This window comes from Drosophila teissieri, chromosome 2R, assembly GCF_016746235.2.
Source record: "Drosophila teissieri strain GT53w chromosome 2R, Prin_Dtei_1.1, whole genome shotgun sequence".
Taxonomy (NCBI): domain Eukaryota; kingdom Metazoa; phylum Arthropoda; class Insecta; order Diptera; family Drosophilidae; genus Drosophila; species Drosophila teissieri.
Window position 1 is genome coordinate 15,878,356 of NC_053030.1, and position 24,217 is coordinate 15,902,572.

The 24,217-nt window shown below is 43.6% G+C and overlaps 3 protein-coding genes across 4 annotated transcripts; 1 reads left to right on the top strand and 2 right to left on the bottom strand.

The window, feature by feature from the left end:
* The first annotated feature begins 628 nt into the window (after positions 1–628).
* LOC122612913 lies at positions 629–8,790 on the top strand. Its single transcript, XM_043786791.1, has 3 exons — positions 629–1,060; positions 8,018–8,221; positions 8,285–8,790. The coding sequence occupies exons 1-3, from the start codon at positions 1,000–1,002 to the stop codon at positions 8,611–8,613; spliced, it is 594 nt and encodes a 197-aa protein (XP_043642726.1). The 5' UTR covers positions 629–999; the 3' UTR covers positions 8,614–8,790.
* A 39-nt stretch (positions 8,791–8,829) lies between these two features.
* On the bottom strand, positions 8,830–20,233 carry LOC122612912 (lachesin). Of its 2 annotated transcripts, none has more exons than XM_043786789.1 (7): positions 20,179–20,233; positions 16,662–16,823; positions 11,650–11,865; positions 11,269–11,591; positions 10,611–11,168; positions 10,341–10,545; positions 8,830–10,285 (listed from the first exon to the last, which is right to left on the bottom strand). In XM_043786789.1, exons 2-7 carry the CDS (start codon positions 16,723–16,725, stop codon positions 10,146–10,148), a joined length of 1,506 nt encoding a protein of 501 aa, XP_043642724.1. In that variant the 5' UTR covers positions 16,726–16,823; positions 20,179–20,233; the 3' UTR covers positions 8,830–10,145. The 2 variants fall into 2 exon arrangements, with proteins under 2 accessions (XP_043642724.1, XP_043642725.1); XM_043786790.1 differs by having other exon boundaries at positions 16,662–16,802; positions 20,179–20,231.
* Positions 20,234–21,008: 775 nt separating this feature from the next.
* LOC122614187 (neurotrimin) lies at positions 21,009–23,792 on the bottom strand. The gene is made up of 5 exons (XM_043788708.1): positions 23,513–23,792; positions 22,081–22,560; positions 21,503–22,012; positions 21,296–21,430; positions 21,009–21,238 (listed from the first exon to the last, which is right to left on the bottom strand). The coding sequence occupies exons 1-5, from the start codon at positions 23,688–23,690 to the stop codon at positions 21,042–21,044; spliced, it is 1,500 nt and encodes a 499-aa protein (XP_043644643.1). The 5' UTR covers positions 23,691–23,792; the 3' UTR covers positions 21,009–21,041.
* Between the last annotated feature and the right edge of the window lie 425 nt (positions 23,793–24,217).

The window sequence follows — 24,217 nt, forward strand, 5'->3', positions numbered from 1 at the left end:
GCGTCATCATCAGAGACAGGAAAAAAACAGAATTGGAGCGGGATATTACCCCTTGGAAATCGAGGAAATCACGGCTTCCCAGGCCGACTTTGTTGGAGCCCTGAGAAAATGGCGCAATTGCATCAAGCAAATTGTCTCCGGGGGATGCAAATAAATTTCCGCGAATCTTGGACTGCAACTTAAAGACGGTTCTGCGGATCTTGGATTCTTCGCTTCGTCGGGAAGACAGAGAGAAAAGGAAGGGAACGACATGTGCTGATGTTGCTTGCAATTGCTGGAATTTAGAATGAGCATGTGGCATAATGGAATTGTATTTCGCAACTTCATTTTAACTTAATTGGGGCTCGTTAATGTGGATTTTACAGTATGTTTTGTTTGATTTTTTGTGCACAATCCACACGGCCAACGGTCCACATCCGTTAATTCATATTTATGGCCAGGAAATGCTTTCTTTCTATAAATACAACCCCTTTCGAAAAGAATGTTTTTAAATAAAATTATTTCGCGCCACATAATCCACGCTCTCTTAGCGTTCTCTCTTCGCGCCCTCTCTTCGCCTTTCTCTTCGATGGCAGCCACGACAGTCCAACCATAAAACCTGAAAACCAAAAACTGCTGCCCATTTCTCGTTTGGCTGTTGCCCCGAATGGACGGTTAGCGGAAGTTTGAGTTTAACCAAAATCTATAAAGTTGAAAATTTAGAGAAACGCAAAATATATCAGAACCGAAAGCAATTTGTCTTGTGTGTGCAAGTTGATGGATAAAAGAATTGAAAAGTGCTGACAGTGCTACCCGGAAATTGGAACACCAAAACGTCAACATAATTACGCGGCAATAATTTTAAAAAAGCCAAAAAGATCATCAGACATCAAATTGGTCCCGTGTGACACAGATTCAGATTGCGGGTCGAGCGATCGAAAAGTGCTGCCTATTGGATACCTACATATATTTGAACACCGATCGTCGGGAAGTGCACTTCGCATACAGGAAAACAGCATTATGATGTCCAGAAGAGCTCTTCTAATTGCCGGACTCCTACTGATCGTGGGCAGTGGCGCGGGTAAGTTCCTAAGGGGTTAACCTGATGCAATACGGGCCTCTAAGTAATCTAATCAAAATGGGAGGGCGACCCCAGACGTTCAGGTCTCGTCTCTCCACTAATCGCAATGCATCAGATTCGGATTCGGATTTGGATTCGGATTTGGATTGGGATTGGGACTGATTCGGATGTGAAGTGCAGGAATTTACTATAAATCGATGTGATTGTTGGGCGTGAGCCGGTCGAAATGATAATGCGGTTGCCGGAATCTATCAAACACATTCTGACCTACATTTGCCCCAGCGATCATGCACCGAAAGAAATTTCATATATAGCATATTAATGTTGGGCCAGCACTTGCGTTTCTTATATGCGAATCTTTCAGCTTCATCGATGATTCACTTGGAATGTAATCCCAACGAGGAAGATGCGAATCTTAGATATATCACCATGATTCATAGCTGATCTTTCTTTTTATGCATAGTGCTTCTCTAATGTTTTTATTACTCGCGTAATTTTAGCACTTTTTACAGTGAGCTGTAAAGTGAACAGTAAAGTTGATAATTTATTATCCAAAGCCCGTCACATTAATTCAGTTATTTATCACGATCGATGAATGGCGGCAGCCTGAATGCATTCGAGTTTTCCCCGCTCATTCAGTCGACGGGATCGGTAGGAAGTATCTACTATATCTGAAGAGGGGAGTGCTCTTTGCCATTTGCTATTAGCTGTTCGCCGTTTGCTGTTTGCCATTTGTGATTCCGAATCGGTTACGGCTGTTAATTATTCCAGACTTCACCCATTGTCCGCCGCCCAGGAAATGAGCAAAAACAATCCGCTGATCAATGGGAGAAGCCCAAATAGCAAACAGCAAACAGCAGGAGGGTTGGGTGAGGATCGGTATCGGATTCGGATTCGAGGCCATTGGATCCGGGGTCCTGTATAATTAGCCCCTTTAGACTCACCACAACTCCCAGGTAGGAGCCATTACCCTAAAGAAGTGTGGCGAGGCAGCGTGAGAACATTATTGGTCGTGGTGTGATCAAAGATCACCTGGAACCCTTTGCCTGCCGTGTTTGCTTACCCCAATCCATAGACAATGAGATTATCATCAAATTGATTGGATTGCGAAATCACTCGGTGGTATGGGCATTGGAAAGCCGCTTCCTTCGGCCGATCTGCTGACATGTTTCGCCAGGAATTTATGTTTGCTCAGTCCATATTTACCATATTCACTTAATATTCCATAGTTGTCCGACTGGGCTTGACATGGGTAAACAACCAGTCGCGCTGATGATCATTGAGATCACTGCGAGAAAAAATGGCCAATGCTGCTTGAGGAAGAGCCACATTTTCCTTATTGATTCTGATACTCGATTCTGATACTTTAAGTTACGAAGAATTCGTTAGCAACTCTGCAAAGTTGATTCAAAAATCCCCCCACTCAGCGCTTTTTTCGAGATACTTTTCACTGCAGAATTCGAGCACTCTAGATTTCGGGACATGTTTTTCCTTGTGCAGAACTCTGGGTATTTTTCCTTTTTATCGCCGCTCTGTGGATTGAATTTCATGGCATTTTGTGTGTAGCCTGCTTGGTGCGAATTGAAATGCCCGGGCTGAGAAAACCGTAAAAGAGAAGGCATCAAATGACCGCGAATGCTTCGAGAACCGCGAAGCATAAAAAAAGATTTGCTTTTGCTTTTGCTTTTGCTCGAAATTCGAAATGCGAGGGAGTCGAGGGATTCGAGGGCTGAAAAGTGGGAGTGGTCCGGGTGTGAGGGCCCTGCCCTTGTCTGTGCAGAAATTCCTGGCCAACGGAGGCCCGGAGGTATTTATTTTGGACCCAGATGACTCACTCACTCACTCTTGCTCTTGTCTGTTCGCCATGGCCTGGTATTCATGTATTCATTCGCGATGCCGCCAATGGTTTTCATTCTCGATTCTTTGCTTGCATTCAGACGTACATATGTATGTACGTACGAGTATGTATGTATACTCGTACACTGCAAAATATGGGGGCTTAGTGGACGGGGGTGGTGCTCGGCGCGGCAAAAGCGAGTTAAGCCAACTGGTAACCAATTCTCGGCAATTAAAGAATCAATTTACTTAACGTCGCTGGCGAATCGCCCGGCGCTGAATGAGTTGTCGTCCGCGGAGTGCGGGTTTTCCCCGAGGGGGGGATGCAGTGGGGTGGGGCACTGCTGCGGTGCAGCACCACTCAAGTGGGGCACGATTATATGTACAACACAGACTGTACATAGCAAACATAACCCCTCCACACAATGCACACATCAAGCGCTGATGATCGGCACGATAATGTAGAACCCAACTGCTGATTCAGCGGCAGGCAGAAGTCAAAGTCAAAGCGAATACAACCAAAAAGCCGCAGATGCTGCGGCTTGCTAGAAATATTTCCAGAATCCAGAATCCAGAATTTACGAGCTGCACATAGGAAGTGGGAATGCCCATAGATATGTTGGCTATTTTGGATAGCGAACTTGAAATGCCTGGATTTCTGATAATTCCCCAGAATTTTTGAGATATTTAATAGTATTCAAGAAGGTATGGCATACTTAATCATTAAATGCATATTTAACAAATAACTCATTGTGATTATACTTTTGTTCAAGATATAAATACCAAAACTAAGTAACGTAATGTTTGAATTCCTAGCAAGTGCTCAAGCTAATTGTATTGCAAAACACATTCTTACACATCCATAGATGTTTTGTTGAAAACTTAGACTCGAATGAGCACCATGTAAAATGTCATTAGATATTCACCAAGGCAGTTTGCCTCCTAAGTTTTTTGTAATTCAAAGCCCAACGAATTGTGTATGCAAAAATTAAATAAATTCTTTTGTTTTCTGCCGCCCGTAAGAATTTCCCTAAGACATTCTTGGAGTTCTGGTGTGTCAAATTCTTTGAATATAACTACGTCTGCGTGCTAAAATTTCAATTGAAGCTTCCACTGGGACTCCAACTACAAATGGAGGTCTCTAAGCAAATGCCAATAAATAACCCAAATCGAAGCGAACCCAAATAGTTACCCAAGGTGGAAGAAGGGGGAATATAATATGGGGAAGAACAAGAAGGGAGTGCCGCATATTAATTAGAAGCCACTCGGAAAACACGAGCCCTGCCCCAGAGCTCTTTGTATTTAGTATGCGCTAGGCGTAGCCAAAGTCGCGCCTCAACTATATGGCAATACTATATAGACATCTTTGGAGTCCGTTGGCAGTGCGCCCGCACAATTTGGAACCCCAAATCCGAGGCACTTGCCACAGACACGTGCAACCACACATTTCCCAGTACTTTTCGAGGGGGGGCCGAGAAAAGAAAAGAAATGAAAGAAATTTGTATACGACGATCGGGGGCGCAATGTAAAATCGTTTAAGTGAAATCAATGTTCTCTATTTGGAGAGGCAATATATGTGGAAAGAAAGTGCCTCCAGAAACTAGATGTTTCTGGGATCATGGAAAATCGAAATTTATTGCGTCCACTTGATGCCATAGCGGCTCTCCCATCTGGGGGATCAAACAAATGGAAATTGAAATAAATCGATTTGGATAATGGAGGCCGAAATGATTGAAACATGCGCGCATATATTTGCATATTTCAGTTTTAAAATACTCGATTACTTCGGCATCTGCCAAATGGATTTCAAACTAGACACAATCCCTTCGTCATTGCCAGGCACACGCTTGCGAATAATTTGCTATTCTCGGCATCTGTCCAATGATGCACATCTGCCGCTGCATCTGTGTCCTAGACACCCACCCCTTGCCCCTCGCCCCTCGTCCCTAAGCCCTAGGAAATAATGCAGCTCCTGGCCAATTTGAAAAGTGCCCGGTGCGTAGGTAGTCACTTTATGAGGTTCTCTCCTCCCGGTTCGTGGCCGTAACCTGATCGCTTTCACAGAACCCGAATGCCATTATCATTATCCGCTTCGCTCATGTCTCTATCTGCCACACACCGCACACCAGCACACCGGCACACAATGCCCAATGCACACTGTACAGGAACGGAGCCAAACAATTTTCGGCTCATATAACGCACACTATAGCCCGTCCCTTGGCCAGGTCTTTCTCCTCGCTTTCTGCGACTGGCCAGTCACGTAGTGCACTGCGCGAAATAACCCCTACTTGGCACATAGATCTATTAAATGCCATTCCATGGGGTGTGTCATAAAGCTACTTTAGGGTACAACCTTTACAAACAAAGTAGTAACAAAAGTATTGTTACATATCGCAATGCTATTTGAAGAGGTTAAGAGGACTGCCACCGAATTGCGCTCAGTGCATTGAGTGCTGGGGGGAGGGACCTGGACAGAGCCGGCTGGACAAACCTGAAAACACTGGGAAAGGAGATCAAAGATCAGAGAGCTCGCTCCCTGCGCGACTGCCTCTTAATTTCCTCGGGGCCTTATCACAGGTAGTAAAACCAACAGCAAAAGTGCTGCACTTGAATGATTCCCGGCCAGAGGGGGATACATATATACATACATATATATAAAACCCACGTACATATGTATATACAGAGTGACTGGCACTAATGCTGACTTAAGTTTGGAGCGCGGGTTATTAGCTGAAATGCATTTATTTGGAATCATGCTTATGATAAATTGTTGTCGGCCCAGTTCTGAGTAGCAATTAAAACGGGCGGGAAACAAGGGTTTGAAAACTTTTATCTAGCGAGATAAAAAAAAAAACATGAGTCCCGGGTTAAGATAATTTCGGGAGGATGTGAAATGAAATTATAGGTTAAAGGGCGGCTTTGTAATTAATGGTTATATAAATGCTCTGCATTAACGTTTAATTCCCCGCCATTCTTCTTGGAAACTCTGAATTGAGGTGCGCTTCGTCACTACGTAAACTTCCGTCAATTCCTTCCATCTTCTGGTATTAAAAACATATTTACTTAAGGAACTTTATCAGTTTGTGCTTCTGACGCTTATCTTTCCATCTATGTGTTTTTTTTGCGTAAAGAATAAATATAACTTCTTGTTTCCTTTGGGATTAAGTATCAAAAAAGTATCCCCACTTCCTTATCGATACATCTGTATCGGAAGCAAAACAACTTCAAATGGATTCAGATCAACCTCCCAAAAAACAAATTTCTGCAAATAAACATTCATTGCAATTGTTGTTCGTTATTCGACGCTTATCTTCCCGATTGAATGGCTGTTTTTTTTTCTTTTTTCTTTTTTGGGGGCGGGCAGCGTGCAACATAAATTCAGATGGCTTCAGTGTCTTTTTCGTTCAATGTAAATACGAGAATAAATTTCTTTTATGGCTTAAGTTTACGACAAAGAGCGAACGCGTGAGTGAATGTGCATTTTTTGTGGAATTGGGAATGGGAATGGGAATGGGGCACCAGGAGGTTATGAGGAATGCGAGAAAAGCAGGGAAGCGATCGCCTCGATTTCATCGCAATCGGTTTTTGGCAGGAATTCGAATTTCAGTGAGAATTGCTATTTGTTTTTATTAAAGTTTGTGTTTTTAACACGCTTCGCTGAGCAAACGATGGAAAACTGGCCAAAATACTCATAGAAACGAGCGACCAAAGCGAATGGACAAAATGTAAATTTAAACTTTTCACAATCACCCAACCAAATTGTCCCTTTTTCGAGGGTGTGTGCAGTGTTTTACTATTTACACGCGAAAAAATGGAAAGCTACCTGGTGAGGTATGTCTTATTACTTTAAAATAAGTAACTGTCATGGATCTACGATTATAATCAACAAAAGTTATAAAATTGTATGAATTTGAAGAGACTTTAGCTTGAAGAATTAATAATTTTTCTAGAAAACATCATAATGATTTTTCTAAATCAACTTTGTCCGAATTTCTTTCAGTGCACATTCATTTGTTAGAGTGTGCGTGTTGCAGTTGGCACTATGAAAATGGACATTGTTGTGAAATGCTTTCGGTTCGAGTTCGCTGTGTCCATCGGCGACACCACCGAAAAACAAAAAGTGGCTCAATGAGCTGCCGTTCTTCTGGCCGCCGTAGTTGTTTTTGGATTTCCGTCAGCACGTCACATGTGGGTGCGGCGATCGCCCAAAGGGGCGGGGAGGGGGTAGGTGGCGTGGAAAGGCGGAAAAGCGAGGGGGACGGACGGAACGATTGCGACTGCGACTGCGACTACGAGGGGGAGTGTTGGGTTAGGCACTCTTGTTTTCTCTTTCCACTCGCTCATTTTAATTTTCGTTTTTCATGTGACCCCATTTCACCGAAATGTTTTCCACCAAATGTGTTTGTACACATGCAGCAAATGCAGTGGCGTACGCAGGATTTTTTGAAGGGGTTTTACTTAATATGCGACCTAAACATAAATATAATATAGATAAATATGTAGATTTGAACATAAATAGAAACTTGGGATTACCATCAATACAAAATCATAAGAAATGATTGAAAATTGATTAATATTTCGAAAATACCAAAGTATGTGTAAGCCCCTTTCTACGCCACTGCGTTTTTGTTGGTAATTATGTGGGAGAACGAAAAACTAAAGGAAACCCGTGAATGCGAATTGCCAGCCTTTAATTTAACCCATCATCGGTGCAGCTGTCCCCTTTACACCCCTGATGAATTTGAGCTGCGAAAATGATAATGATAAAGATAAACACAGCCCGTTATGATGACCTACTGCACACTGCTGCATAGATCAACAAAAACATACATACATAGATAGATAGGTCTGCGTTGGTTTCTATTTCCATTTAATTTCCTTTAATTAACCCACCGACTAAATGCGGTGGCTGATGTGACCCCCGCGGGCAACCGCTATAAACAATCCCAAGGGCTATAATTACAGACGATCTTGTTAATCTACCACACTTACCACTCGATTTATGGGTCAACACAAAAGAATTTTCACTTTCGCAAGAGGTCTTTGATCTTTGTTAAAAAAAAAAGAAATATTTCTTAGTAGCTAATTATTCCTAATAATTAATAACACCATCTCTTTCAGTGTTCTCCTACCCACAATCCTCAGCCGACGATGACCAAATGCAGGCCGACGATGACTTCGACTACGGAGGCGAGGACCAGAGTGCGCCCAGTCCGCAGACGAAGTCCTCCAATCCCGTTACCAGCGACAAGATCAACAAGACCCTCAGCGTGACGGGCATCCGTGGCGAGGATGTGGTGCTCAAGTGCGACGTGGGCATCGATCGTGAGTGAAACAAAGAAAACCTAATAAAATAAGAAAAACCAACTAATATTGCATTTTTTTCAGTGCACAGCTCAGACGACGTGGTGGTGCTGTGGTTCTTCGGGGACAATGTCATTTCCAACGGCAAGAACCTGGTGCAGCCCAACTTCAAGCTGGACGCCAACTACGACCTGACCATCCTGAAGGCGAGTGCCCAGGTGGCTGGCAGCTACCTCTGCAAGGTGCTGCCCTCCGGATCCGTGGTCAACACAAAGGTCACCATTGCCGAGCATTCCCTGGACGCCATTGCACCGGAGAGCTCCACATCGGCGGCGGGATCGGCGAGCAGTTTTCTGGGCTGCACAGTCGTGGGATCGATGGCGTTGCTGCTCCTGGGGATGGGCACACATTAGCTTAGTTTAGTATTACGCTGGTGGAACACTGCCACCTCTTCTACACTCTCCACTCTACTCACAGGAAATGAGCATTTGAAGTCTTTGTTGATTGTAAATTTTTTGTATTTGTAAAGACACAAAATCAACTTTATTTATTAAATAAAAAAGGAACCAAAGTAAACATAGCCACAACGATCGCTCACTGCCTCTCACAGAAAAAGTGCACAGGTTGAATCCGTTTAGTTTATTTTATTTTATTTGCTTACTTATCGCGGACTCAACGAAAATTACAATATTCATGTAAGACACTGGCATTAAGTATATTATAATATATATGATTCTGTATAATGTGTATATGCTTCAAGGTCGGCATTCGAAATCAGGTCCTCGTCAAAACGTTGCATATGGAACTTTATTTTTGTGGCGTTTTGATTTGATTTGGCGAGCAATCAGTTGCGTTTGATTGCTTCGATTGGCACGTTTACCGATCAGCTCTAATGTTATGATTCTTAAATAAAACATTTATAAAATATATATATGTATATTCCCACACTCACAACTTGATTACTCATACGCACAGTGTACATGGTCAGCATGTTATGGCGCTATTCCTCAGGTATGGTAGCAGAATCAAGGACGAGTGTAAAGCCAAACCCGATCATTAACAGTATACAGTACACAGTATACAGTACACAGTGTATATTATTATATAGCTATATGTATATGGCTGCCATCGACTTATTCAGTATCTCTAGGCATAGGTACATATGCGCTCTTGCGTTTTGATTTGTATATTTTGAATCGTTCTGTTCCATTGAGTGTTGATGTGGCGTAGTTTCGTAAAAATAAGTTTCATATGTATGGTGTGTGGTAGGTACACATATGTATGTCTAAGCTTTGGTCTAGTTTATAAAATAATTAGCATGCCATTCGATAGGTCTCCCCCCTGGTTCCCCTCAGCTTCAGTTACCCTAATGTTCGTAAGTACGTTTGGATGTACAAAAATATGGTACGTATTGCAAGTCCTAAACAGTCACTAGAACTTAAACCAATTTTCGCTATACTATGCCATCGCTTGCGGATTGTATATCCCTAGTTTTCCATTTTTCAATTTTCAAATTTTCCATCGTATTCGTTTTCGGTTCGGGTTCCTACTCAAAGGTGCCAGCATGCACACATGCAGACAGAAAAAACAAATAAATATTATAGCTAAGGTTAATCAAAAAGTTGGCTGTTTTTTTTCGGTTAAACCGATCGCTGCCCTAGTCGCTTCTGTAGCTGTAACTTTAACTAAACTAAATTAACTTTAGTCCTCGCCATTCTCCCAGTTAATTCCTTGCTTGGCACAAATGTTTCAGTGGTGTTCTATAGCATAACATTAACATTGACCCAAGCCAGCGGTCGCGCATTAGCATTTTGTATAATTAGAATACTTTAGTTTCGGTTCCTATGTGCGTTTAGCCATCGCTCCGATGCCCTCGATAGCTGAGTAATCCGGAAACACGTATGTACACATCTCGGTCTGGATGGGTGGCCGTGGGTGGCACCCCTTAGAGGTGAACTCGCAGCAGGAGCGCTCCCAGCAGGATCATGATCACTCCCACATTCAGCTGCTGCACCGATGACGCAGCTCCTTTGCTCATGGGCATGATTCCGGCCCGCACGATCTCATCCGGGGGCAGTTCCACTTCTGTCAAATGAACATGTTAATCATTTGATATGAGGAACCTAGCTGTGGTGCTCACCTTCATCCTTCTCGACGTCGAAGCCCTCCGGGATCTCGAAGACGTAGTCGTTCGAGAAGTGGGACCATCCCTGGGTGTTCTTCGTCTTCACGCGCGCATGCCACACTCCACGACTCAGCTCCAGTTGGTGGGTGATCTTCCAGATGTTTTCCGTGTTGTTGTGGCGATGCGTCTCCAGCACCAGAACAGTGCTCCAAGTGTACGACTGAAGTTGACAAGATTTCATCTGGTTAGGAAAATTCCATTCATGCTAATATTAATGTAACTCACCCCAGTTAGCTGGTAGTCCAGCATGGCCTCGGAAAGTGGCTGGTGACTCCTGACCAGCCAGTGCAGCGTGACCTTGTTGCCCTCGGCGCTCATGTCCTCGAACTGCGGCGTCTCCGGATTGTAGCTGACGTGCACCTTCACCTCGTTGGAGCCAATGGCATTCTCCACCTGGCACAGGTACTCGCCCAGATCGCTGTCGGTCACCTCCCTGACGAGCAGGGTGGTGCGATTGTGGCCATTGTGCACCGAGTCCTTCAGCGAGTACTTGTCGGACAGCTGCAGTGTCTTGCCGTCCTTGATGAAGTAGCTCCGGCCAATGGGTTTCGCCCGATAGTTGCAGTACAGCTCGGCGGTGGCGCCCTTCTCGGTGTTCACATTGTGCCGATGGGTGGACACGATGGGGCTGTACTGGACATCGATGTGCACGGTGCCATGGGGCGGATGGCGACTGCCGTCGTCGGCCAGGCACTGGTAGTCGCCGGCGTTCTTCTCATCCACATTGTCCAGGATAATCACGCCATCCTGATGGTCCACGCTGGCGGGCTGGCCGTTCAGATCCTGAAAGACGAAAGTAAAGGTGGGAAAATGGACGGCGGATGCCAGCGATGAACTGAGGAACTGAGTGATAGTGTGGGGGTGTGCGATTAGAGAAACATACATTAAAGGACCACTTGATAGTGGCGTTGCCGGGCAGATAGGTTCGACACTCGAGCTTGTGGTGGTCGCCCTGCCTGAACGTCTGCGATCGGTCCGTGATATCGCGATCGTCGCAGAGGATCGACAGCCGGGCGCCCACCCGCAGTGCCGTGTGCTGTCGAACCATCTGGGGCAGTATTTCGCAGTAGTAGTCGTCCGAGTCCTCCGGCGTCACGTGCTTCAGCAGCAGCGAGTTGTTCATCATGCACTCCATCCGCTGTCCAATGGCCATCTGTCCATTGGCTATGATTGTCCGGCTCTTGTACCACACCACCGCGTTGCTAACTGTATGGATTGATTGTTAGGTTTTTACAGGGTATGTGTTAGTGGAGCATATGCTTACGCTGGAAATTCCGTGCATCGCAGTTGAGGATCACATCATCGCCTGGCTTGGCCTCGATCCGCAGGTCCGTTTGCTCAAAATACGGCGGCGCCTGTTCCTCAGCATGGCCCTTCGTCACATCGACAATTTCATCATCGAGTCCACCATAGTCATATTCGTCGTCCTGATAGTTTGTATCCTTGACCTCCGTGTCCACGGGCGAGCCTGCACAGCTCACTGAAAAGTCAGAAAAGATAAGTCAGTTTTCGTGGGGATTTTAGGTTATGCAGCAGAAATTTATGTAGCGAGTATAGCTCAGATCATTGCGTCATTTTGGTTGGTATAGGTGCTAGGTGCACCAGTGAGTCATCAGAGTTGATCCCTGAGTGGTTCCAGACTTAATTGGAAGTGATAAGAATCAGACAACATCCCCAGCAACTTCTGCTTCCAATCAAAAGGGTCGCAGTACAAAGAACTCGTTTATGAGAGTGAAGTTCTGCAGCGGAAATGAGTTTTCACCAGGAACGAGGGGAGATTCGATAGTGCGTATTTGCAGATACTAATATTGATTACATGGAGTGTTTAATATTAGTCACAGCAGGTATTGGTTTTTGGGAAACTGTATAAAAAACTCCTAAAAGTATACCGCAATTCACTACACAACTTTTTTGGCCATCTCCGAAAAACATTTCCGTGGGCTGAGTAGTTAATTCACAGGTAAACAACAAGCTAGATATGAAAGATATATCTTGAGTTCTGGGTAAATTGCCAAATTACCGCAGGCCATAAAGTCAGTTTCAGTCAAAGTGATATTTTTTGGAAATCTTCATGACTCTGTCTATTTGCATAGTGAGTCCTACACAACCGAAAGGTATGAATTTATGCAAATTGAGTGAGTAATTGCTGTTCAACCGCCATTTCGTATGTACGAGTATTAGCCATAACAATTTGCTTGCCATATGCGGCATGTAACTCACTAGTCATCTAACGGCCAATAGCCAATAGCCGAATGATGTGTCATGACTCATGGCCAACTTCATCATGGCCAACACATAAGGTTATGATGGATATTGTCGGGATTACGCAAGTGGCCCAAACTCGTTATCAATGGTCGATAAACACTCTTTAAGGTGGGCACGCTCAATCCAAAGACGGAGCCAGTTATCTTATCCACTGCAATGGCCTCTCCTTATATCCGCAGTCAGACGCCCCTTTTATGGTCTGGGCCACTTTGATGGTAGGAAAAAAACAAAGAAGAGACAACAGAGCAGCTGGGGACCTTCGGCGATCTGGTTTGGATGGGCGATGCTGGCGAAGCTGGCCTGGCCAAAAGTGACAACTGCAATCCTCGGCTGGTGTCAAGGTTACGGGCACATGGAAACAGTGGCTCCCGAGTGCGGACTCCACGCAATTGTTTGCCTGCAACTAGGTCAGAGCCAAAAGTCAGTCGAGAGGCTGGGAGCTGGGAGCTCGGGTGCCCAAGTGCCCAAGTGCGTCATCCAACCCCCTGGGCGCGCATTGTCCTTGGATCGATGATGGTGGGATGTCAGGATGGCGGGGGGGTGGCAAATAAAAAACTGCTCCCCGGCAACAACATCAACAACCACTCGGCTTAAGTTCATCCGTATGGATGATGATGTGCCCAGACCCCAGACCCCACACTCCGCTCTCCCTCGGCAGCTGCCAGTGCAATCGTTTTAAGTGGAACAATGGCGACAGGATGTCGCGGCGCCAGCTTCTCTTCCAGACTCTCCGTGCCACTCGTCCTGCCACTCCTTTTTCGTCTCTAAACTCGAGTTCAATGTTATACACAATCGCCATTTGTGGCCTGCATTGGCACTGGGACGTCCTGGAGAATTTGTCGCAATTCACTTCGTTCTTGGGCAACTTTGATGACTTTGCATTCCCCGGCAGATGAAGTCATGTTTAAAATTCTAGGGAAAATAGCCAGTTGGCCTGGGATGGCTTTAAATACTGTGAATTTGGTCATGGCTTTATTTTTGTACTTGGCCAAAAGTTGCCACTTTATCTTGACACCAATAATACTTTTCGTTATGACAAAATAACAATTTAAGAGGTTCGAAAGGATTTAAGACTGTGTCGGTGGAATTTGCAGCTGCATTCCCTTGGGTATGCAATAATAATTTTTCATTACTTTGCCCTACATTCCGCGTAAATATTCTCGCATATTGAGTAACTATGCAAGTGACTTATTTCTTGGACCAGGCGCCAGTCATGTATATACATATATGTGATATATACTCCACTCGTATCAGGAAGGTCGGACAGGTCTGTAGTGTCGGCCGACCATTGATAACTCCCATTGAAGATTCAGTTCAAGATTCGACGTCGAACTGGCTGATTGCCATTTCATGATCACAGCGCCGACTCGATTTCGATGTCCCGCATATGGTCAGTGGATCGCAAACAGACGTAGATGAGTTATGGGGTCAGTAAGTAAACAAATCCACAATGGCCCACATCGACAGCCCACAAACATCCTCGACCAAGTCTGCTGACTCAATGAAATGTGTATAAATAAATGATGCCCACTACTCGCCAACTGCTCGCCAATCCTAAATGCACCAAATTTTCGAAATCTCTCAAAGGAAACATCGCCCAGATTTTGCCGAGTCGTCAGAATTGGGGGGAAAGATTCTTTAATCGACATGTCATGTCTAAGTCGATGGAGCAGTCAGATTGTGATGGGGGTCGTAAAAGTTCCCCGAACTGCGTGAGATTCAAATGCTGGACAGGGGAATCTTGATAGATGTACATGCCAATTTTGCCTTTTAAAAATATGTTCTATTTTATTGCACGAATTCCGAGAATATTTTTTATGTGATTTAAAATCCCAAAAATATAGAAAACAGTATTACGTTAATACTTTCTTATCATGATTGTTTTCTTAAAATTCCTGAAGGAGCTATTTAGCTTTCACTTGGGATTTTCCATGTCAGCGCAGCCGTTTTTGTTCATTTTTTCTTCATTTTCAGTACATACATATATATTTTTATTTTTTATGCATTTATGCAGTTTATGGTATCGCTAACCTTATCGCTTGACCTCCTTAGTTAGTATCAAAATTTCCAAAATTTGTTTTTAAATTGTTAATATGACAAGCTCCACTGTAGGTACAAACATACATATGTATATAATTTAAATTTCCGTAGAGACACAGAAAGCACCATAAAACAGCCGCCAAAAAAACAAACACATAATAAATGGAAAATTAAATGAAATCAATTGAAATGGCAAATCGACTTCCCGCCTTCAGGAACTTTTGGGTGGGGCCATATTCATTCCACACCCATGTGGAACATTTGATTGATCCAATCATTGATTTATGATGCGATCTTTATTTTTGGAAAACGAGTGTTTCAGCTGCCTGCGAATGCGTAATTTGATCATTTTCGTGTTCGTTACTCTTGGTATTACCGAATAAAGCCCGAATGAACCAAAGTCAGCCAAGCACTTATGCATATTGCATGGATATGTAAAACCATACACTTAATTGCCAATTCCTGGAATACCATTTGATTGTACAGAAAATGGGAGACCTTGAGTCGTTTGTTTTCTGAATAAATAAACCGAACTTCCATTAGGAACAGGTCTCTGTCTTTATCAACTTCAGTTCTGCAACAACTGAAGGGTGAACTAAATTTATGTTCATGCAGTCAAACAAATATTTTTGTTTGCTAGACGGGTGTATTATGAAATGTTGTACAAATTGACTTGGGCAAGTTGTGTTTTGGTAGGCCAAACAAGCTAGAGTATTTCTAAGCACCTAGAATTCTGATATACGAGAAGGCAAAGTTCCAAATTCCCCGCGGCATGTGACTTTTAGTTTGTTTTTTAATGGTATTTTCGGTCATACGCCTATTCTCATGGCTAAAATTGGCCGAATTTCATTTTTAATTAAAAAGCGAACTTATATGTATGTATATGTATGTATGTACCAATATCGAAATACGTATAATGGCCTGTGCCCTGGGTCATCTGATTACATGTGGAGCTTGGGGGCGTTTTCACGTTCGCATAGGAGAAGTTTACGAGCAAATATTCAACATTAAAATGGCATTCTTTGCACAGCGTTCGTGCATGGCAAATATTTATTCAACTCGCTTGAATTTTGTATTCCACACCAGAACACATGGCACCCAAAGTCGGGAAAGTGACGGAGGAAAGCTTTGGGGAGGTGGACTGGCTCCTCTTTTCCGAGCCAAGGCACCGAGGTGCCGAGCTACGTGTAGTGGAATGTGGAGCGTTATCAGCAATTTGCGCCATAATTCCAAAAGCGAATGAAAGTTGACTTCCAGAGCGGAGATAAGTGTTTGCCGCTCTCCCCAACGATAAGATATGGCACCTACACTTCGCCCTAGTGTGGGTTCAATTTACGCAAAAGATAAAGCCATACGCACGTGGCTCACACCTATATGCCCATAAGCTATAGGCTATAACCAAGCGTATCTGGAGCTTTCTGGGGAGTACGAGTGCCATACCATTCCATACGATGGGGAGTATACATAATATGCACATATATATGTATGTGGATGGGAGAGTTCATATCTGGGCTAGCGTTGCTCATACTTATTTCTGAACGAACTACGCTTATTCATAATAACTGCCAATTACGTAAACTCATTGAGCCGTAGAGAACTCTTCGAACTGACAGCGTTCAAGTCAAATTTTCAATGGACAACTACAGTTTAGATGGGGTATATTAGTAATGCAGATATTTCATACATAATTTTAAAATATTGAGTTGTTTTAACCCAATAACCCAGTTTTGAAACAGCCTTTTTATGTACATCTAGGCTGCTTCTGCTGCACTTTCGAATCTCCTTATCGCGACAAGTAGTCATAAAAATATTACACATCCATTACAACTCTCTCCAACTCTCTCGACTTCGATTTTTCCCGAAGTTTCCCCCTTTTTTCATTAAAACACTTTGCTGGCAATCAAATCGAATCGTGTTGTCTCGAATTAGTTCTTTGTTTTTATAGGCCATTTGATTGGGTCCTTGACTTACCGTATAGTTGTCCAATTAGCAGACTAATGAGCAGCAGCCTCGTCGAATCTTTCGCTTTGATCATGATGATTTGATTGGTGTTTGTGTTTGCCCGGCTTGATTTTGTTGAGTTCGTTTTATCGATTGGAATTTGGATCGGAGCTGTCGGAGGTAGGTCGTTAACTGCAATTAATATGGTTGGTTTGTACTTCATTAATTTGCTAAACCCATTATGTTACTCCCGATCGGGAGCCGCAAAAACCGCCGAAATACGTTTACAATTTACTTTTTGGCTTTATGATTTCTTAATTTCGCTTATCGTTTATTTCGTGCATTTTGTATGCGAGCCGCGCCGCGGACCGGAAATTTCTAATTGCCTTGGACAAAATGCACGGAAAAGCGCCAACTACAAACGAATTTTTTGCAAAAAAAAAAAACGAAAAAAAATTGGAAAAAACATATGGCAGGTAAAGAAAATATTAGAGCACTCTGTAAACATTGCTCACTCGCTTGGCCGCATTATGTTATGCAAGCCGTCAGTTGTCTCTGTATCTGGTGGCAATTTGCTCTCCGTCGATAAGTTGTATCTTGAAGATATTATGATCTGTACGCGAAAAATGGCCATTTGCTAGTTTAGCTACTAATTTGCAGCTCACAACCGCGTCCCTCTCTCGAGCTACAGTGCGAATTCGTTGGAAAAATCTGAATTTTCTTATAGGTTTAAGCTCTTAGTTAGGTTTTAGAATGTATTGTCTATTAAAAAGGTTATTTCAAAACTTTAATTTGAGTTAAACTTTAACTTTGCACATTCAACAATTAAATATTTAAAATTGTTATATATTTTTTAATTAATGCTTGTTTAATTTCGTCATCAATAGCATTGTAATTCATGGTAGTTTTTGTATAGTTAACTTTTAGAAATATTTTGTAGAATTTAATAAAGCTTTATGGCTTGATGGTTTAAAAAGCGAGAACTTGAGAACTTTTATTACTAGAAACACATGCCCTTTTGGCCAATTTCATTTGCCGGGCTTAAGGAAGTTTGCCTGTATATTTCTCTTTTGGGGCTGACTCAATGCCAGTCGGCCAGTAAAGTGGGTCGAAGTGGGGGCTTTGGGGGTACTGTGTTGGGTCAGGGTGTGCCAAGTCGAACAGCATGCAAATGTTTATGCATATAAATAAATTAATGTGCAAATGCGAAAAAAAACTTTACAGCACGAAAAGTCGATACAAAAACCAAAAAGCTAAAAAAAATACACAAATTTCGGGCTGTTGATATAAAAGTTGTTTTGCAAATGGCGGGCATAGCTCACGCATACAAACAAACCATTTGCATATGCACATATGTGCACTTAGTTGTTTATATGCTCGACTCATAAAACAAACAATTTTGCAATGTCCGATGCCCGATGATCATAATCCATCGCTGATGCATTTGCGCAAAAATGTGAGCATTTTGCAAGATTTGCTCGGCAAATAGTCGACTTATTGATTCTCTTTTTGGCAGAAGATGGACAGAAAGGTAAATGGCAACTGACTATGAAATGTTTGTTTTAAAGATCACACAAGCTTCCTAAAATCTCTTTTTAACAGTATATGAGTATGAAAGTACCATTGAAATATATACATATTAATTTCAATGGATACTTTTGTTTGGGAAACTCAACGCATCTTCCTGCCATCTGCCGCTGTTTGTAAATATTTCCCTTTTTCCCTGCTTCCTGCCGAACAAAAGCTCCCTGGTGAGTGAGAATTTCCGCACTCACTTGTGCCGCTGAGTTTTCCCAGCAAGTATTTTATGGGTTGTCAACTAAATAGACGACACCTCAGATACAGATAAACGCCCGTTGGCACCTCCGTGTGGCGACGAAAGGCCCTTTAACTACCTCTAAACGGAATTCACGCCCCTCCAGTCTGTTTATCAATTATAAAAATCAAAGAGGGAGTAGGTGCAACTAGGTTGTTGTCTACTCGATACTCTTTTATGGGGTATTTAAACTTGTGCACCTGATGCAAAGAAAACTTCAATTTTATGGGGTATTTAAACTTGTGCACCTGATGCATAGAACACATTATTCATTTTTTTGACATGTTAATCACCCATAGCGGGTATAATTATATATAATTCCTGTAATTACCGGAACTTGAAGAATTTGCTAATGCCTGATTTTTTATGTTAATTTCAACATGGCAACTAACTAAACCCATTACTTTGGCACTAGAGTTTTTATTCAGTTCTTCATAAAAAATGGAAAAAGTTGTTTGGCCAAAGTAGGTTGCTTACAACTGTTGAGGGTATTTAAGCTTCGGCTTGCTGCGTACAACTTTTTTCCCGTTTTTTGTGAGTTCCTTAACTTTGGGTTCTTTTTAAATCAATGCCTTGATTGTTGTTGTTTTTGTCTTTGGCGCTTTGTTTATTTACATTGCGCTCAAAGTTAACACACACACAGGCGCACACACCCGATGCACTTGTGTGAGTGGGGGGAGGCACAGATGCAGCTGTCTTCCATCCGTAGAATGCTTTTTGGTTGATACCAATTGGAACTGAAAACTTTTCTGTTGTTTCTTCCCGGTTTTTTTTTATTTTTTTTGCCTACTCCTAGTGTAAATACAAACACGTATAGAAAATTTGTTTTCCATTCAGCGTTTTTGTAAGCAATTCCCATTTTCTTTCCGCTCCCAGCAGCTGGTACCTAATTTCCCCCTCCCTCCCCCCATTCCTGCTCTTTCAGTGGCTGCTCCCCAACGCTTTCCTCGTGCATTTTCGCTTTCATTTGACCATTTTCCTTTGCCATTTATTCTGTTGTTTGGCGGCGTATTTCTGTAGCCGGCACAACGGCAGCTATTTTACATATTTCTACATATTTATAGAATGTGCAACGAAGAATCTGCCAGCGAAGAAAGAGCGAGACGGCGAAGAATTGCAACTGAAACCGAATTTGAATTTGACTTGCTGCCAAAAGGGGGAGCGAGTCCAAGGAGCAGGATAAAAGTGAAGATATGGAGCACATCTGCTTTGGCCATTTTGGGCCATTTTGGCCATTTCGTAGACCATTCTCATGAATCATCGCCTGTCGTTTTGGGCCCGAAGATGAAATCACACAGTCTTTGGGGTCTTTCGGCGCAGCAACTCAGGGCCAGAGTTACAGAATGGATGCGGTGCGCTGCGCTGCGTTCGAGATTGTTATTTTGTTTCGTATTTATTTTGCCCGGAGAGCCTAGAGGAGGAAAACTGGTTTCTGGTCCCCAGATACCGACGCGAGATGAGTTGAAATTCGGCCGAAGCGGTACAAAAGTGGTTTCTTCCTCTTCACCCTTTTTGCTTTTCCCGATTTTGGTACGAATTACGTTTAAAACACTCGCACGTTGGCAACGCTTTCGAATGCCCGCCCGCCCGCCGTTTCCCATGCGATTTGTACACGTTTTTTTAGCCAGGTCGTATGCAAAACGTTTACAGCTGTCGGTAATTGGCAATAAACCTAGGGTACCAGGCGCTGGGCAATGGGTTTTGGTTTCGGTTGGAGCTGTGGATGGAGACCTTTTGATTTTCTGCGCTGGGGCTGCGTGGAGAACCGAACGCGAAGCTGTTCAAACGAGAACTAAACGTCGACTGCCTGCTGTGGATGCCAAAAGCACTTCGAAACGATTGGCAAGCGGAACATCTCTCTCCATATCTCTCTATACTTGCTGCTTCGCTCTCCGGTGCATTGGGGCCTCTGAATAACAGTCCATTTGCTCCCCACAAAACAGAGAGTTGCACAGAGAGTGTTTGGCTAGAGAGAGAGAGAGCAGGTGAGAGAGAGGGAGAGGGAGTCTTGGGGTTTGGGGCCTGAAAGATGCGTTAGCTGTCCGCAATGTCACTGCCAATTGAAGTTCAAAGAGGAAGCCCTATGCTGAAGTGGTACCCTTTAAGTGGTTTGCTGGGGCTTTTGGGTTCACCCATGCAAGAGACTTCCTTCTTTAAGTTACCAAGTCTTCATGTGTACATGTAACACATACGCACTGGTGGCCGCCAGTATAAATCATAACTCTTAACTGGTTCGTATGTTTAAAATGTGTCTTGTGCTTGTTCTGATTATATTTCTATAATGTCTTGTATTTTCCATACATTGTTTATTACTCAAATTAAAAAAAATGTACGTTATATCTTCTTGTTTATGAAAAAGAATTGTCATCTCTTGACAGTCAATGATAAATATAGTATCATAGTCACAGTCAAGCATTACTGTTTGCTTTGATATACTGCCCAGGAACCTTATCTAACCATTTTTACGGAAGTATTATTCAATAGAGGCATATTCTCCATATGAATCACAAGTGACCTAACGCATCGTTCAACATGCATTTTTTAATATTTTTTATTGGCATTAGAGTAGAAGTGCGTATATTTTAAATTGAGACCTAACTTATTAATCGTAATAGATGTAAAAGGCATAAGGAATATATGAAGGCACTGATTCCGCACCCAATAACTGAGCCCGAATTGAACATCATGCTGGCCGATAGAACCTCCGATCTCTGGGTGATTTCGTTGTGGAAGTCCTCGTCGGTCAAATCATCCTGAAGCTCCGATTCAGTCGAGTAGTTGGGTAGTTCCACTAGAAAAGTAAAGGGAATCTAATCAAGAGATCCATATGGGATTTGCATTAACTCACCTTCTCCACCTGTGGCGAAACGCACTATCTTGCTATTGTCGCTCCAACCGAAGCTATTTCTGGCCAGCACGGAAACTTCGTAGAGACTGGCGGGTTGGAGGCCGTGCAAAGTATAGGTGGTTATATAGATAAGTCCTAGATAAGACGATTTGAGCATTAATAGATATTTCAAGGATAATGACATATATCTCTAATAGGTATCCATACCATTTGTGGCCTGCGCCGGGATCGTGAGTTCCGTCCAGTTGGTTCTAACTTGGCGGGTGACATTGTTGGATGGGATCTGTCGGAACTTGAGCTTGAACTCCATGATGGGCAGCAGGCTCTCGGTCTGCCAAACGAGGACGTGCGACGTGGAGCTCTGGGTGCCCGGATTGATCTTGAAGAGGCAGGGCATCGGGCGGCCGGTCAGCTCAACACTTCCGCTTTTCACGGATATCTGATTGCTGGCACGGCACTCGTACTGCCCCATATCCGCGTTCCGCACGCTCTTCACCACCAGCATGTGACGCACGGCGTTCACGTAATGATCCACCGACCGGTTCGTCTGCAACTCCGATTCGTGAGTGGTGGAGTGGGCACCCAGTGCCACCGGCAGTCCATGGTGGAACCACTTGACCGTGGCCGCCGGTGCCGCCTCCACAATGCACTCCAGATGGGCACGGGAGCCCAATTTCGTGTACACCACGGGCTGCGGTATGCTCACCTCGGGCGAAACTGTCGATTCGAGAAGGCCATTTAGTTATTTTCAATTAAGTAAGCTGGCTTCACAGTCAATTACTCACATAGCACATGAAGGTACACATTGGCCACGGCTGGCTCACCCACTCCATTGCTGGCCACGCATTCGATGAGGCCCGCCTGGTTCCTCGACTTGATCTCCAGGATGAGGCTTTGCCGGTTTCCCGTGTTGCTCTGCGGCTGGATGACATTGCCGTTTAAGCGCCAGGTGATGACCGGCTGGGGAACTCCCTGGGCCTCGCACACCACCTCGAAGGTGGCTCCAATCCGCTGTTCCGTGAGATCCGATGGTTCAATGAGCACCTGAGGTGCCAGTTGCACTTCGATGGCGTGCTGCTGGACCACATGACCCGAGTCCGAGTTCATTTCGCAGTAGTAGTCGCCGGTGTCAGTGGACTGCACATTGGCCACCTGCAGGCTGCCATTTGGCCAGAGCATTATGCGGTCCGGCGTCGGGAGCTCCGGGTGTCTGGAGTCCACCAGGGCCACATCGTCCCGATGCCAGCGGACGTAGCGAAAGGGAGCTGGGAAAGTTGTGTTTTATATTTGCATTATTTTTTATGATATTATTTTATTATTTTTCTTTCTTTGTATCTTCCAAATATTTAAGAGAACAGAACAAACAAACTGAATTCGGCCGAATTGTATCTCTAATCTTCACAGTCATCTGACGGCTATCTTACTGCTCAGATAAAAAATCTTACAAATATTTAAGGGAACGGAGCCAGCAAAATGAATTCAGCAGAATTGTATCTCTATCTTAACAGTTATCTGGCGGTTATTTTACTGTACAGATAAGTTAAAATTTCAATAGTAAACAAAAGCTTCCGCTCGAAGCTCAAAGTGATTGCATAGGTCATCAATATTGAATAACAATTATCCACTGTATTTAAAAGTCTTTTTTCTGATGAAAATTTCTATAAAGGAGTTCTAGTCAAGTGCAGGATAACTCAAAATTACTACTATGATTACTTCTATACCAGCCACATTTTAACCTTTATTGTTTATTGACATTCCAAGCTTAAAGGTTAAGTTAAACATTTCTTCATGGGCTCGACTACTACATGGTGTTTACTAGTCTATTTATAGGGTTTCCCGCACACACCAATTTGTGTGGGTTTGTGTAATCTTGTAACCCTTTGAAAGTGTAATTGCCTCTGTCAATAATCCTTTAATTGGCCATTTAACAATATGTCTCGGGAGGGTCTTCCACTGCGACTTGAATGCGCTGCTAAGTGTGTTAAGCGTTCAATTAATAGAATCCGCTTCTGGACTTTCTCCGCCAGAGCTCTATTATTGTCGGATAATACCTCCATTTGCGGCATTGTGAGTTCATTTCTTCAATCGAATTAAATCTCATTGTTATGGCCAATTGCTGCTGGTGGCCCCCACCTCAAGGCCCCAAAAGCGGGGCTAATCGCCAGAAATCGCCACAATGTGCACTACGATTAGTATCACATTTAGTTAATCACTTACTGTTTAAGGTGCAAGGAAGCTGCACTGTGTCGTTCTCATAGGTTTTCACTGTGGTAGGTATGCTCTTGAACTTTTGGCTGTTTTCGAGATCGTTGTTGAAGTCCAGTTCGGCTTGCACTTGGCCAAGAATCAGGCCCACACACACAAGCCCCAAAGCTGAGCACATATGGGGTGGCATTTTATTTTCACTTAGCTTCTTGGCTATTTATATTTCCTTAAATTAAATTACACTGTGATTTGGTAATTCTATAATTCACGGTCGCGTGTCCGAATTAGAACGGTCCGCTCTGGTCCGCGACAAAGTCAACTTTGAACTGATCGCTTGAGCTGAAGCCACAGTTGGCGTCCCCTGAGCCGCACATACTACACCAGCACCACCACACACGCACATGTACAGTGGAGCCCCGAGGGGCGGACAATGGAAGATGCCCGAGTCCGGGGCGACGATGAAGAAGCCGCTGCCGCTGGACAGCACCCAGCACTTGTGTATAAGGCATGCCGATGCCGGTTGATTGGTCGCCGCCAAGGGGATTTCTCCCACATGGGTGCACAGAGAGAAAACGGGATGCACTGCTAGAAATGTCATATCATTGAATAAGATATGGTTTACTTTTCTTGCTCGAAAGGTACTCAATAATGTTTAATAGCATGCTTATGGGCAGATGGAAGTAGTTGGCTATGTCAAAGATTCCACTGAAACTGTAA

Excerpts from the sequence above, each read along its gene's own strand:
- LOC122612912 (XM_043786789.1), bottom strand. The coding sequence starts at position 16,725 with ATGATCAAAGCGAAAGATTCGACGAGGCTGCTGCTCATTAGTCTGCTA. Across the intron at positions 11,169-11,268 it reads CTATCAAGTGGTCCTTTAAT|GATCTGAACGGCCAGCCCGC; the intron begins GTATGTTTCTCT and ends TTCGTCTTTCAG. Across the intron at positions 10,546-10,610 it reads TGGACTACCAGCTAACTGGG|TCGTACACTTGGAGCACTGT; the intron begins GTGAGTTACATT and ends TGTCAACTTCAG.
- LOC122614187 (XM_043788708.1), bottom strand. The coding sequence starts at position 23,690 with ATGCCACCCCATATGTGCTCAGCTTTGGGGCTTGTGTGTGTGGGCCTG. Across the intron at positions 22,561-23,512 it reads GCTTCCTTGCACCTTAAACA|CTCCCTTTCGCTACGTCCGC; the intron begins GTAAGTGATTAA and ends CAACTTTCCCAG. Across the intron at positions 21,431-21,502 it reads CCCGGCGCAGGCCACAAATG|GACTTATCTATATAACCACC; the intron begins GTATGGATACCT and ends CGTCTTATCTAG.
- LOC122612913 (XM_043786791.1), top strand. The coding sequence starts at position 1,000 with ATGATGTCCAGAAGAGCTCTTCTAATTGCCGGACTCCTACTGATCGTG. Across the intron at positions 1,061-8,017 it reads GATCGTGGGCAGTGGCGCGG|TGTTCTCCTACCCACAATCC; the intron begins GTAAGTTCCTAA and ends CATCTCTTTCAG. Across the intron at positions 8,222-8,284 it reads GTGCGACGTGGGCATCGATC|TGCACAGCTCAGACGACGTG; the intron begins GTGAGTGAAACA and ends CATTTTTTTCAG.